This window comes from Coloeus monedula (genome assembly GCF_965178545.1).
Source record: "Coloeus monedula genome assembly, chromosome: Z".
Classification (NCBI taxonomy): domain Eukaryota; kingdom Metazoa; phylum Chordata; class Aves; order Passeriformes; family Corvidae; genus Coloeus; species Coloeus monedula.
Window position 1 is genome coordinate 38,247,601 of NC_138822.1, and position 13,806 is coordinate 38,261,406.

The 13,806-nt window shown below is 38.3% G+C and overlaps 1 protein-coding gene across 8 annotated transcripts in view; it reads right to left on the reverse strand.

Moving 5' to 3' along the window:
- The window catches only part of MPDZ (multiple PDZ domain crumbs cell polarity complex component), a 102,806-nt gene that overhangs the window by 37,744 nt on the left and 51,256 nt on the right, over window positions 1–13,806 (reverse strand). For 7 of the 8 annotated variants that reach the window (XM_082301620.1, XM_082301617.1, XM_082301622.1 and 4 more), the window contains 5 exons: window positions 10,770–10,968; window positions 7,827–7,868; window positions 3,323–3,427; window positions 2,434–2,526; window positions 1,769–1,946 (listed from right to left, as the gene is read on the reverse strand). In XM_082301620.1, coding sequence (XP_082157746.1) covers window positions 1,769–1,946; window positions 2,434–2,526; window positions 3,323–3,427; window positions 7,827–7,868; window positions 10,770–10,968 — 617 coding nt within the window. The remainder of the gene's footprint in view (window positions 1–1,768; window positions 1,947–2,433; window positions 2,527–3,322; window positions 3,428–7,826; window positions 7,869–10,769; window positions 10,969–13,806) is intronic. The other variant, XM_082301618.1, reaches the window with a different exon arrangement.

Consider the following 13,806-nt stretch of genomic DNA (forward strand, 5'->3'; position numbering starts at 1 on the left):
TTAAGAAAAAACTATTACCCAGGACTTTATGAGATTTAAAAACTGAAACTTGTTAGGTGCTGGAGAGTCTTTAATGATGAGGTATTATGCTGGTACAGTGTACCTTTTTCTTTTCTTTTTTTTTTTTTTTAGAGCAAGGTAAGACCAATTTTAGGTACGAGACAACTTCTTCAGAAGCTAAATTTTTAGGTCAGAGCTGAAAAACTAATGGCTTCTAGAAGAAGGCATTTACAAAGGATGGCTAATTTGTCCCTGGTCATTTTTGTGCCTGGTTGTTTTCTTTCATGTCTGTATACGTGTGGGTGTGTAAAGCAATTTGTCCTGATATCCAGGTAAGAACAATGTTACGGTGAGGTTAGTGTCAGTAAAGTATTCTCACAATGACCACAATAAAAGCTAGAAGCTAACACAGAAAGGTTATTTGTTAGTAGCAATTCTAGCACACAGAGTTATATGGTGAGGATTACCTCAACAACTTTTTAGTTTTCTAACTCAAACTTAACCATCCAATGCAAATAGGAGAGCATAAAAACAATCTGAGAGAAATTCTAAACCTACGAGGAACTGATCAAAAACAATACCACTCTCCAACTTCCCATGTCTGAAAAACTGTACACACTACAGAGATCAAGTTTACATACACCACAACATGAGAAACTGAAACAGTCCATTCAGAAACAGTCACATTAACACAACATTTTGATTTCACTCACCCATTCCAGCTTCTGCCGGCATCACTACCAGAAACAACTGCACTCATAAAAATCCAGTTATTCACATGAAATTAATGTTTTTAACTTTGTGGCCTTCCAGCAAAATTCCACCTCCCAACTTCTTATATACTGCAAACTGTTGCATCCTGTTGCAGAAAGTGCTACCTATACTAAAGTATTATTTCAAGATTCTTGATATGGATCTTGTAGCAAACAGCAAACTGCAGTTTCAGTACCACCATGTAAGTCAAGCCAACTCTGAGCCAGAATCACCAACTCCATCACTCTGCTTGTTGTGCTTACTGATGGATAGTCAGCTAAGGACATCCAGCACAGTTAAGCAGAGCCAGTTCCTTATAGCCTGACACTGGAGATAGGGCAGTATCTGACCCTGATAGTCATGCCAGGAAAGACCTATTCCCTTCAGCATGTTCATTCTTCAATATCTTTATGTGAGAAAGCAGAAGTGGCTGCATGAGCACATTTCTAAGTAGAAGAGAAATGAAGATAAACCCCTCCCTGCAATACCCTGGCAACATTACACTCAGGCATGGGCACAATGTTCTTGATGTCTGAAGTATCAAACCCAGATTTCTTCATGTCAAGAGAAAAAAAAATTGTGCCCCCCTTAATTCCTGCACAAAATGCACAAGAATGATGCAAATTGATTAAGATTTAAGAGGAAAATAAGCTTGGCATTCATTTGCATGGTTTGCACTGGCTGTTTCTACTGCTATCCAATAGGCAAAGGTGAAAAATCTTTTAGTTTCACCAAACTTAAGCTTTTTCCTACACATGCTGGTTTTAAAACAGGCAGGTCAAACTGCTGGCTTTGTAGATCCCTGCTCACACAGTCAGCCATCTATGTTTCAGGTTGGATATTCAACTTAACAGACAGCTGTCTGTACACAAACATCAGCAGATGGTACTACAGTCCATGTGGCTCAAGTGGTATCAGCTGGAGCAATTGCACAGCTGTCAGCCCAAACCACCCATCCATCTCAGTGACTCCTGAGATGCTGGGGGAATTGCAGCAAAAGGCATTCAGATGCTACCTCTACAATCCGATCTCCAGTTTTCAGTGTTCCATTTTTTCCAGCTGGGCTGTCTTCCAGGATATGCTTGATAAAGATCCCTCTCATCACTTCTCCATTACTCAGGCGGCTTCCCATCCCTCGTCCTCCAACAATGCTGATCCCCAATGACTTGCTAGGCTCTCTCCAGAGTTCGACCCTTTTGTGTCAAAAAAAGGACGAAAATAAATTAAAATCTGTTGTCATTATGACAAAGTTGCATACTGAAGACACCTGGATTTGCAAAATTATTTTAAAAAATTCTGACGTAACTCCTCCTTGCAAAGTTTTGCCTTTCAGTGGAAGTTATCTACTGGATTCATCAGAAATTCTGTAATTGAGCCTAGAGCTGGTCACGTAGTTTGGGTTCTAATAGAAACTGAATCTTTCTCTTCATCTTTTCTGACTTGATCCCTGAGGGTCAGCTTGGGCTAAGTAAAGATAAATTACTCTAACAATCAAGAAACTGCTAGATTGCAGGGATTTAGTCCAATGGCAGTAAAAGTCAATTGTTAATTATTCCTGCAATGCACAACATACATAAGTGCAGCGATTCTGTTAGTTTTTTACTCCTCTTAAATATATATTTCAAAATTTTTGAATTTCAGGTGACATTTTATTATTTTATTATGTGCAACTAGACTTACTTTCTGGGCTGGTTCCAGTTACTGAAAGCTGCATTTTGAAGTTCACTTTCTTCTCCCTCCCCCTCTTCACGTTCTGGAAGCTCTGGGAGTTCCCTGATGATAAACAGGAACATGCAGTTTATTTCTAAAGAATCCATACAATCACTAGATTTTTCTGAAAAAACTCATATATTGAATCATCCTGCCAGCATTAGAATTTGTACCTCCCACATTCACAGAAGGAACTTCTTTTTCTGATGTCTGTTACAATACATATGGTGTTCAGGGAGCCCCTATCCACTTTTTTTCTGCAATGAAGTTTCTATCCACAACATGGAATAAAAGACTACAATTTGGAACTAGAACTAACTCAAACCTAAAGGCAATTAACTATTTTCAAAATGGAAGAAATTAAAACAGCAACACTCAACAAAACTTACTGCTTTTGGAGATAAATTTAAAAAAAACCCCAATTATTAATCACTTTGAAATTTTGGACTGCAACAGCAATGACTTTTTGAAACTCAGGGAAAAGAATGGCACAATTTATTCTTTACAGTTATGTTCTGGAAAGACCATCAATACCAAAGTCTTATGTTGGAAGCACTTCAGTATTTGTGGCAATCCATAAATCCAATTACATGGTATTTAAGAGAAATTTAGGATGAGAAACAATTCAATCTCCTTTTTGCACAGATCAAACAGTCTTGTAAGAATGCTTAAAAATTTGCTAGTCAAAGCAAAAACTGTATTCTTAACAGCTTTTTATTTTAGTGGCTGCTGGTTGAAGAAAATCATCCATCTTTCATCTCTTCTAAAACAAAACTTATCTCCCCAAAATGTGCAAGGTGTATGGAAAGAGTCAGATTCAAGAGCTATCTGGGAGAAAATCATACGCCTTTTGACTCACCTGACAATATGTGAAGGAAAAAGTTCAAGCGGCACATCTCCCTCTGTCTGTTGTCCCATACTGGCCCTGTACTCGTCTAAATTTTCTGCTGGCACATAAGTAATACTGCAATAAAACGGGACATGATTAAACTAGCATGAGGAATGCCACTCCTCCCTTTGGTGGGTGTGTGGTATGGATATGAGGAAGCCACTCACGACTGCTTTGTTGACTTCAAAGCCACAGTGCTGGTATGTTGGGAATAAGCATTTACGCAATCCTTTGTGACTTTGCAACAAGTACACATTTATAGTCAAATTAGGTAGCTAAACAGCACATAATTTTTTATAATTAAAGTAAATGGTGCTCAAACAGTGACAAGAATGTAACAAGGGACGATCCAGCCTCATTCAAAACAGAGATTCCTTGTGCAAAGATAAACATTGAAGGATCTGTGAGGTTTAAGGCACCATTACCACCCCCAATGACTGCTGAAAATGTTTCTGGAAGTTGGCCTGTAGGAGGTTTTGTGCTTTTCTGGGTGATTTTGTATTTATTTTAGATTTCTATGCTTTTAGTGAAGAACACTTCATGGGTTTGGACATATAATTCTGTTACAGCACACCACCTATGCCACAGGTACCAATCCCCTGCTCAACTCCTTCCTCCAGGCCTTCATGCACTTCCAACCAGTTTGGGACAGTCAGACAGACATGTTTTACCAGCCAAATGATGTGGAGACTCCAGTTGATGTTTGAATGCCAGAAACAGAAATAGCTCAATAGACTGGGAAGAGTGAAATAAAGAGGGAAAAAAAGATTAAGGCTTGAAGAATGTACCTTAGAAAAAACCTTCCACCTGGGAGGCAAAAGGATACCATGGTATATACCATCATATAAACAGGGCTACTTAGATAGTCCTCCTTGAACAATGCTTTGTCTTTTTAAAAACCTACAGTTGTTCATTAAGCAGCTTAGCTATCAGACTCAAGTATACCAAGAAGTAAGGCTGATGGAAAAACGGCAGAAAAAAGTCTGTCTTGCCAAACATCACACTGTTAAAAGAAAAAATAACATATTTCTCCATGGAAGAGACAGGGCTAAAAGAAAAATAAATGGTCTTGGCCACTTCACAAGGATGTGTAAGCTGCTGGGAAGAGACACTTTCAGGTCTGAGGCTCTTACATGGAGCCGTCTCCTGTCCATCACTCCTGATTGATGTCCTTTCTGTCACACCCTGATTGCCACTGATTCTGCCTTGCAGTATTCTTCTGCTGAACACATCAAGCATCAGAAGAAATGTAAATAAACTTTTATATGACTAATGCTGTCAGTCTAAAACACTACCAAAAATTGTTGTAAGGACCACCTTAATTTGTCCATCTGTGTATGTGTCCAAGTATGTTCCTTATCTCCTCTCACACCTACCATATCTAGAAACATGCAAAAAGGGTCAGTATGGAGGTGCCTAGGGTGCTGAACAGAAGAAACTTCCTAGTTCTTTTTATGAAAATTTCTAAAACCCTATTATCTAAAACCATATCCATTCTAAAAATCTTTATTATCACCAGCTTTACTTCTTCCTAAAATCTCCTCCCTGTTCTGCACTGGCCTTTTTTCAAACACACAAGCGTTACTCCACTAGTCATAACATATTTTCCTTCTGGAGTGCTGAGAAGTTAACATACACTAGGAAACAAACCCTCAGCACAACATCACCAGCCCTTATCTGCCTTTCCTGAGGGCATTCTAGCACTGGAAAATGCTACAGGCATGCAGCACTATTCTGTGAGGACCCAGAAGTGAAACAGCAAGAAGAAAGAGAGAAAAGAATTTTCAAAAATAATGACTACTATTTCTCAGTCATCTCCAACTCTAAGTGTGTCGAACAACAGCGAAGTATTATGCTCACAAAACCCATGGGTCAAATGCTGATGCAGCAGCTTCATCCAGTAGGCCCATAAGAATACCTTGCCTCTACACAAGCTGTAAGATCTGCAAATTACATTTCAATGTAAGAAAACGTAACACTCATTCAGTTAACATTCATCACTTATAAAAATAAGTAGGAAATAATGTAGCTTTCCCTTGACAGAAAGATACAGTAAAGAAACCAAAACTGCAAACAATGTTTCTGCTGGCTAGAAGGCTTGGATAATCTTCTTTTTGCTAAACTGAAGCTGGAAGCTATGGTTCGAAGTGTGGAAAGGAGAATGGCACATTCCTACAAAGGAAAAAGGTTAGCCCAGATTCAGCCTGAATGTATACAGCAGAGTGTAAACTCTGACAGTACAGTCTCCAGTATGTATCAACTCTTGTCTAGTCCTTTTCTGCAAGGAGCACAAGGCAAACAATTACGCAGGGTTCCAAGGTCCACGGGTGTATAGTCCTTGCCTTATACATGAGCACTTGAGATCAGCATATGCTCAACCATATGCACTCCAACTTCTGGGATACCCTATTGTTTTTCATTACATGATTAAATAACTGACATTGTACTGAAATATTAAAAAGATATGACTCAAAGAATGCTCTCAGAGTTTTAAATGCTACTTAGAAACATCTCCCAAAAGATGCCTTAGCTTCACTTGCTGTGTACAGCACAGGAACTGCAAAGAAAAGTTTGCTTTACCATTTTTAAAATATGCATCTAAAATTGAGCAACTGAATTACATAACAGATTTCCACGGATGGAATAAAATTTAGATAATCTCACTGGGAGCTGATACATTTTAAGCTCTTTGGAAAAATACATTATTTCTATTCTAGTGCTTAGCTACAGTTCTAACAGTCTAATTTAATGCACTCAAAGGAACATTCAATATGTTTTTATGTTCATTCTTATCTACAACTAGATTTCTGTAATGCTTCAGCTGTTTCACTAATATAAACCAGAACACTTGCATTTTGCAAAAAAAAGTAACATACAAAAGAAAACCAAATTACATGGGTCAAATACATGAAAAGTTATATTCCACATGGAATCTTGCTCATGATTTCCAAAGTCTGGTTAACTGCAAAAGTTTCCCTAGCTGCTCTTAATACCTGTATTACTGATGGGACTGTCCTCCTACTCTCTCTGTTTTGCATGTTATTATTGAAATGAAAAGCTTTACCAAAAATGCTCCCTCTGTGGTAAACTACATTTTTAGGAAATACGTATGCCAGAAAGCAGTCCTTGCTAAGAGGCCATTCAACCTGCTCCTGCCTTCTTTGACACTTGCAAGGTCACACTGCATTAAGGACCTCAGATTTTGAAGAGTTTTTTTCTCTGCTTAGTGCTCATGGGCAGACACCTCACAGTTATCAAATCCATCGCTTGCTGGACTGCTACTGGTGCTCACTCTGAGGTCAAAGTGATGTCTGAAGACATTCAGCATCATCCTGAACAGCTCAGACTGTGGCTGGGATGATAAGCACGGAACAAGAAATGGTTTTGGCTCCTCCGACCAACTGTTGAACCTTGTGCTGTAAAGTGAAAATAAAACCCCATCAAGGCACCTGAATAGTTCACCTGCAAAACAGACTGTTACTGTTTTAATACAGTTACAGGGAAGACAGCAAGAGAAACAAGAGCCAGAAAACAGAGATGAAGACACAGAAGACAGAATATAAGTAAATGACTGCTCCACTTCTGTGTTGTATTTCTTCGCTGCAAGAGAAATTAAAGTTCAACAATTTCAAAGGAAACTATATGCATGGTTTAACCATTTTTCTCTCTTTTATAGCTGTACAGCTTGAAAGAAAAGCGTTCTGGTTTTCTTTCTTGAGAGCTATCACCACTTCTCCTACCCCCAGAGATATGCACTAGCAACTAAAGCAGTGACAATGGAAACACCAATGGTTGTACATATGAAAATACTTGTAAACACAACACTGCATGCAGTACAGAGGAACATTTATCACATGCTTGACTGAACAGCCACACAAAACCTCAAAACACCAACAAATCAAATTACAAAGTATGGAAAATGCTCAGGACAAATTAATGTAATTAACACTTAAGGTTCAATTTGAACCTTTTCATACATGAGGAAGTAAAATGTAAGTGCCACAGAAAATATGACACTGAGATTAATCCAGATATCAGTACACTGTACTCATGCCATTCTAGAAGTGAGCCTTGTACACATACACACAACACACACACGTGCTCTGAGCACACCTCGGGTGGCTGTCATAGATGAAATTAAAAAATATTAGCAATGATTTTTTTTAAATACTGGTATATTCATTCCAGACTTAGAAAGTATGCTCCAATCTTCAAGTTTAAAGCCATATATAAATATATAATACAATTATACACACACAGTCATATCCTTTTTAATTAAAGAAAAAATATATACACATCCACATGTACAGCCACATGTGCATGCACACATATACATACATGAGGAGAAAGAGAATATGTACCTATATCTGGATATATCCCTGACATTACTATTGATGTCATAAAAGCATGGAATGATTTTACAGACAAGTTGCAACACAGAGCCATAATGAGTTTCTGAATCGCCAATACTCACACATAACAGAGGGCCTGATCATCAGCAGGTGCTGGAGAAGATCTAGAATGTGAAGCATACGATGCAGTGTCTTTTTACAATGGTGTTAATTAATATCAGTGTCTCAAGATGAATGCGAGAGGCATATTTAAGGATGTAGAAGTGTGAGCTGTTCTTTTTTTTCCTCCTTTCCGTTTTTTTTGTCCTGTTCCACCTCCACTTCATCTACATCTAACCCAGAAAACATCTGCTCTTTATTATTGTCTATAGCAGTGATTATTATGACGCATGGAAAATGGAATTGCAATCTCTCTTATTTCTTGATCCGGAATTCATCCTTCCAGTTTAGTCAGGTGAATTCTAATTCAGCTTTATAATTATCTGACAGATGTTACAAGCAGCTGCTGCTGAGCACAAAGTATTGGCTATTATTACGGAAATATAAGAGCTCCTGGCAAGGTAGAGTGAGAAGTGAAACAGAATACATTCTGGAAAGGCCACACATCTGGTTTTCCACACACAAAGAGGGAAAAAAATTAAATACCCAACTCTGAAACTCAGATTGCTGGTTCTTGAACTATTCAAAACCAAATTTCCTTTAATAAAATTAAACAATGCCTTTACATGGCCAGTAAGAACGGCTTTATGTTTTCTCTGCAAATATTATTTGTCACTGTTTGACATACAGTTTTGCAAGCAAAATACTTCCGCTTAATCACTTTTTGGGGAACCCTGCTACTCCAAAAAAGCTCAGTCTAAAAGTTAAGGGGTAAATTTTGCAGTAAGGACTAAGAGGAACGATATCTATATGATCATGTCTGAGTGTTAGCATATCTTTGTTTTCCAAATAAGACACCAAAGAGATTCAACTTAAATCTTTGAAATGCTGGCCCTTAAATCACAAATGCTGCAAGGTGATGTGCCACATTAGCTCTGAACTGACAAATATGGGGGGGGTGGGGGAGGCGGGAGCAGGGGAGGTTTGTGTATATCCTTCTCAGCAAAAATGAAGAACTATCTGAACATGAAGCTCCTCATCTCCAAATTTCTGATTTGGGATGTTACCCACATGTTTATATCATAATATTTTTCTGGGATCCTGTAATGTTCCTGCAAGTTAAAAATTAAAGAGAAGTTTCATTATGATGAATAGTTTTATAACAAAACTGCGTAGCCCCAAAAATACTGTAATTTTCCTTTCAAGACTCCTTTAGAAGCTACCGAAGGATTTAGTCTTTCTGTTTCTTAAGTGGAGAGGCTGGCTTCACTTTAAGACTTGTCATAGGAATGCAACAAAGACATAAATACAAAGCAAAAGACAAAAATCTTGAGCAAAAATAAGAACAGCTACTGCCCCTTTTCTGCAATATCTTTCAGAAACGGGATGCATTTTTCTCTGGAAAATCTAAATATCCACACCTAAGGCAAGATTTTAGTATTTCCAACATATCTGCAAAAGAATACGACTACAAAACAAAACTTGTAGTCACACAGCATAAAATACAGCAGCTATAAAAGGATAAGCACAAATAATGAACACATCTATATTTGATCATGTAACAACAGCACTAAGAAAACACTCTTCATAGAAAAATGGTGCTGAAGCATTTGTGTCTCTTAGCAGATACACACAGACATGCAAACACATACAACTAATTTCAATCGTGACAGTTGGAGTTGTAGTTTGGAAGCCTACAGTAATAAATGTCACACTTCATCAACACTGACTCGCTTATATTCCTGACGGCACTGACAACAATGTAATTCATTATATGAGCATATCCCTTTATTGAAATAGGCTTACATTAAATCATAATCTTAAATGAATGACAGCTGTGGGGCAGGCAAGTAAACCTACCACCCACAGTGAAGTTACTTTGCCCACCTGTTCCCAAAACACTAGGTCTCTTCCAAACTAGAATACTTCTGGGCAAGTATGGAATGCCCTGCTGTCCATTCTGAATTCAGTTCTGACCACAGTTATCTGTAACCACACTGGGACTGGACTGATTCTTTCAAGGCCACCCTCTCAAATAAGTAGAGGCTTTTATTACCAACAACTCCATTAATCCCATTTGCATATCTGACCCAATCAATGTAACCACAGACTAAACAGAGAAAACAGCCACTAGGTTTTGAAGCTGTAAACCCAGCTTTGGTGTGTCTACAGCTTCACCCATAACTTCAGGAACAGCCTCATTTCTACATGGTGCTTGTGGGCAAAGTTAATTACACAGCCACAGCAGCTAGATAGAATTGTACCTTAAGGCAGAGTTAAAATTCTGTAAATTGTTTGAACTTGAGAGGAAGAAACTTTCTCATCAAGTGGATTTCTCAAAACTTGTATTAATTATTGGAAGTTTAAAACTACTACTAACAAGAGCAGAGCTCATTCATATGCACATGAGCAACAGCTCATTCATATGTACTAATAAAAAATTGGAAGTAACTACACAAAACAGTGTTTCTACTGTTGGTCACAGAGGTACTGAAATGTTTTAAGCATTAATTTCTGCATTAACATAATATTTCATACTTTCTATCTGGCAGCTAAAACCAAAACCCATTAAAAAATCAAATTAAAACACTTGTGCAATGGCCAGGACAGTCCACCTTCAAGAATCACAAACATCTTGAGAAAATTGTTACTTTCTTTAGAAGAGTCATACTATGAATGCAAAATTCTGACTAATCCTATTCTTTCATAAAACTAGGCAGGGCAGTAATGATGATGATACTCATGACAGTAATTTCTAAGAACATCTGACGCTTCTCATACAAGCAATCTCGTCTTTGAAAGCCTTGGAAATGTAATCTGAAGGTGAATTACCCATCTGAAGCTGCATCTTAAGGGTAAATTCATGTGAAATAACAAAATTTTCATTTAAAATACTTGCATAAATAATAAAAAAAAAAATATTATTAGCTTTTTCCTACCATAATTCGTCATCTAGTTTTACCTACTTTATATCTGGTCCAATGAGCGAATGTCGTCTCAGCATAGCCCGGGCTTGTGCATTGGTTAAGTTAGTGGTTGACTCTTCATTAATGGACAGGATGCAGTCCCCTACACCAATCCGTCCGTCACGACTTATTGAGCCTCCATGGATGACACTGCGAACTATCACTCCCAAACCATCTTTATTAGAACTTACTGTCATCCCTATACAAAAAACACATGAAACAGTTAATGTCTTTGAGCCACAGCTCTGGGTGCCAAGATAAAGAAATGTAACTTGGGGTACAGGGAAAGGAAAAGTCAGCTGACCTATCAATATCACCAAGCCTGTAAATGTTGCTCTTAGTCTCACCCTTTGAGATAGCAATTACAAATCACAATCACAGTAGCTTTACCTTGTTGTCATTTCACATACTCAGCCCAATACAAAAAAATTTGGGACAGTGGAAATTAAAGCAAAAAATAAGAAAGATAATAAAATTGCTTTAAAACCATTTAAAGTCTCCACTCTGCTAATGGTTCCTGGGTTTATACACATTTTACTTTCGTTTATGACAACTCTCTTTGGAAAGAAGGTGAAATGATTAAACAGGTAATTAATAGGCTGAAAACAAATACACACTTATTTTCAGTAGAAAGTGTGAATTAGACCCCACTGACATGGTGGCTGCATTCTGGCTCTCCTATGTGGGCCATAGCTTAGACCCAGAAGAGTATCCTGACTTCTGTGAAAGTCTGCATACTGCTAATGGATACAGTCCAATATTTTACTTAAACCAGTATCCTACCTCTGGCACAGCAGAATACTGCTTCTCAATATTTATACATTCTTTAACTCCGCTTTCTTTTCAGTAATGGGAAATGAGACAGAAATGCTCTTGTCCCTCTTCTCCCACGGGGAACCCATACAGACTGACTTATGATGGGCTTCATGTGTCACTGTGACTCTTCTTACACACATGAGTTGTCACTTACCTTCAGGGCAGTCGGTGATCATGAAACAAACCCTAGTAATGGTTTCAGGAAAAACTGTTCTTCACTAAGCCAGTGAGAAAGGCAGGGCTGGGACCCTTGAAGTCCACCCAGTGGACTTCCACTATCTTAATACTGCTTCATAAAAACCATTTTATTTTTCTGAAATGTGGTTTGAAATTCTGAACCTAACTTTGCTGTTTAGCTAGGACAGTAACAGACATTACCAAGGGTAGTGAAATAGCACCTTAGAAAAACATACATACAACAAACTCCCTTTCCCTTTTTCTATGCTGATATCATTACAGATCTGGAAGGCTGGTGTCACACTTTGGACACCCACATTTTCAGGTTAAAAATGCAAATGTCACTGTAAAGTTGCCAAAACTTTTGCACAGGAAAATGGCATTTCAGCTCCTCTTCTGCATTTGGGTGCTTCTTATCTTTTAAATAATCACAGCCAAATGTTAAAGCTCCGGCTGTGGCTGGCTGTAAAGAGCTGCTGCAAACTATGGGTGACACCATTTAAAAGGAAAAAAGAAGTGCCAGTTCTCAACTCTCAATTATTTAATTGATGCAGCTGCAGCTTTCAACATCATTCATAGTTCTTGACTTAGCTCCTTTTTTAAAAATGGAAGGTAAAAGCAGAGCAGCTGTGTGCGTAAAGTGGTCACTGTGCCCAGGCTGCTTCCCAGGCCAGAGCACACTCAGACTGGAAGAAAAATGGTACAGTCAAAAGCCAGAAGAAAGCAATATTCACATTCATACTTTGTACATATCAAGACCAGTCTTATTTTTTATGCATACAATGTCTGCAATATGCACCCTGCCCCAAGTCTGTATTTTCATGCTGTATTATGCTTGATATGAAATTTGCTTTGATGTTCACTGCACTTAAAATACTCATACACATAAATGAAAACCTATTCCACTGAATGAAGAGTTTATTGCAAAGAAAACTTTTTTATACAAAATCCAGATACCTCAAAATGCATTGTGACCTGCACTTGATACAGCCTAGCAATGAGGCCAGTAAAGGTAGTAGTTAACCAAGCACCTCATCCCAATGAAAGATAAACTTTATACCTGTATCAGCCTTTTCTACATCCTTCTGTTTTCAAAACCCTGACTTTAATTAGCCCTTTTGAAGGATGGCTGTTTCATGAAGGTGATACACCACAGACCAAGCATCCAGCCATCAGAAAGCAGGTTACTCCAGGTCGAGGTGCCCACTGAAATACAGCATCACAGTTGTAATAGACTGACACCCACCTCTGCACAGCACGGAAGTCCCCGACTGGGGACTGTTTATAAACATCCAGTTCTGTGGACAGCCCATTTTAAAGCACTTGAGGAGTTACTGCTAATAGCCAGCACCGACACAAAGTCCTGCCCTGTCAATCCCAGAGAGTCTTCAAGAATATGCAGCTGGCTGGAAAAAACAGCACCAGGAACCTAAATCTAACCAAATGAACACACAAGCCATGAACAGGAGGGACACATCACTGCCTTTCAACACAAAGCCTTCCCGGTGTGGGTTCTTGGAGGGTTCTATTCTTGTTCTCCCCCTCACACTGCCCAGGGCTACACCAGAGAGCAGGATAGGACAATGAAAAACATTATCATCTGTTGTGTGTGTTCACTCCAAAACATGTTTCTAGTCAGTATGCTCAGGAAGTTCCAGAGTGCAGATACCTAAAAACTTTGAACTTCACTACAAAATTATAGTATCATTAAGCCAAAAATAATACCTATTAAATTTATCAATAATATGACTTTCAGAAACATTGAGGCACTTTGGATTCAAGTACAAATTTGAGGCAAGGAAGAAAACAGCTTATTTAGACCCTTTTAACCATCCTCAGGAAACAAGACCATTTTGTGCTAACAATTGCTTGAAAGTCTCGTCTGCAGCTCTTTGACCATAATGTTCGTCTACAAGATTCCTCGGCTGTATCTTGTTTGTCCACTGTATTAGTACAGACATTGAAAATGCATTAAAATTGTTCTGTCAACATTTAGGAAAGACTAAACTCCTTTATGAGAAAATAAATTCTCAGTGAGACTGCA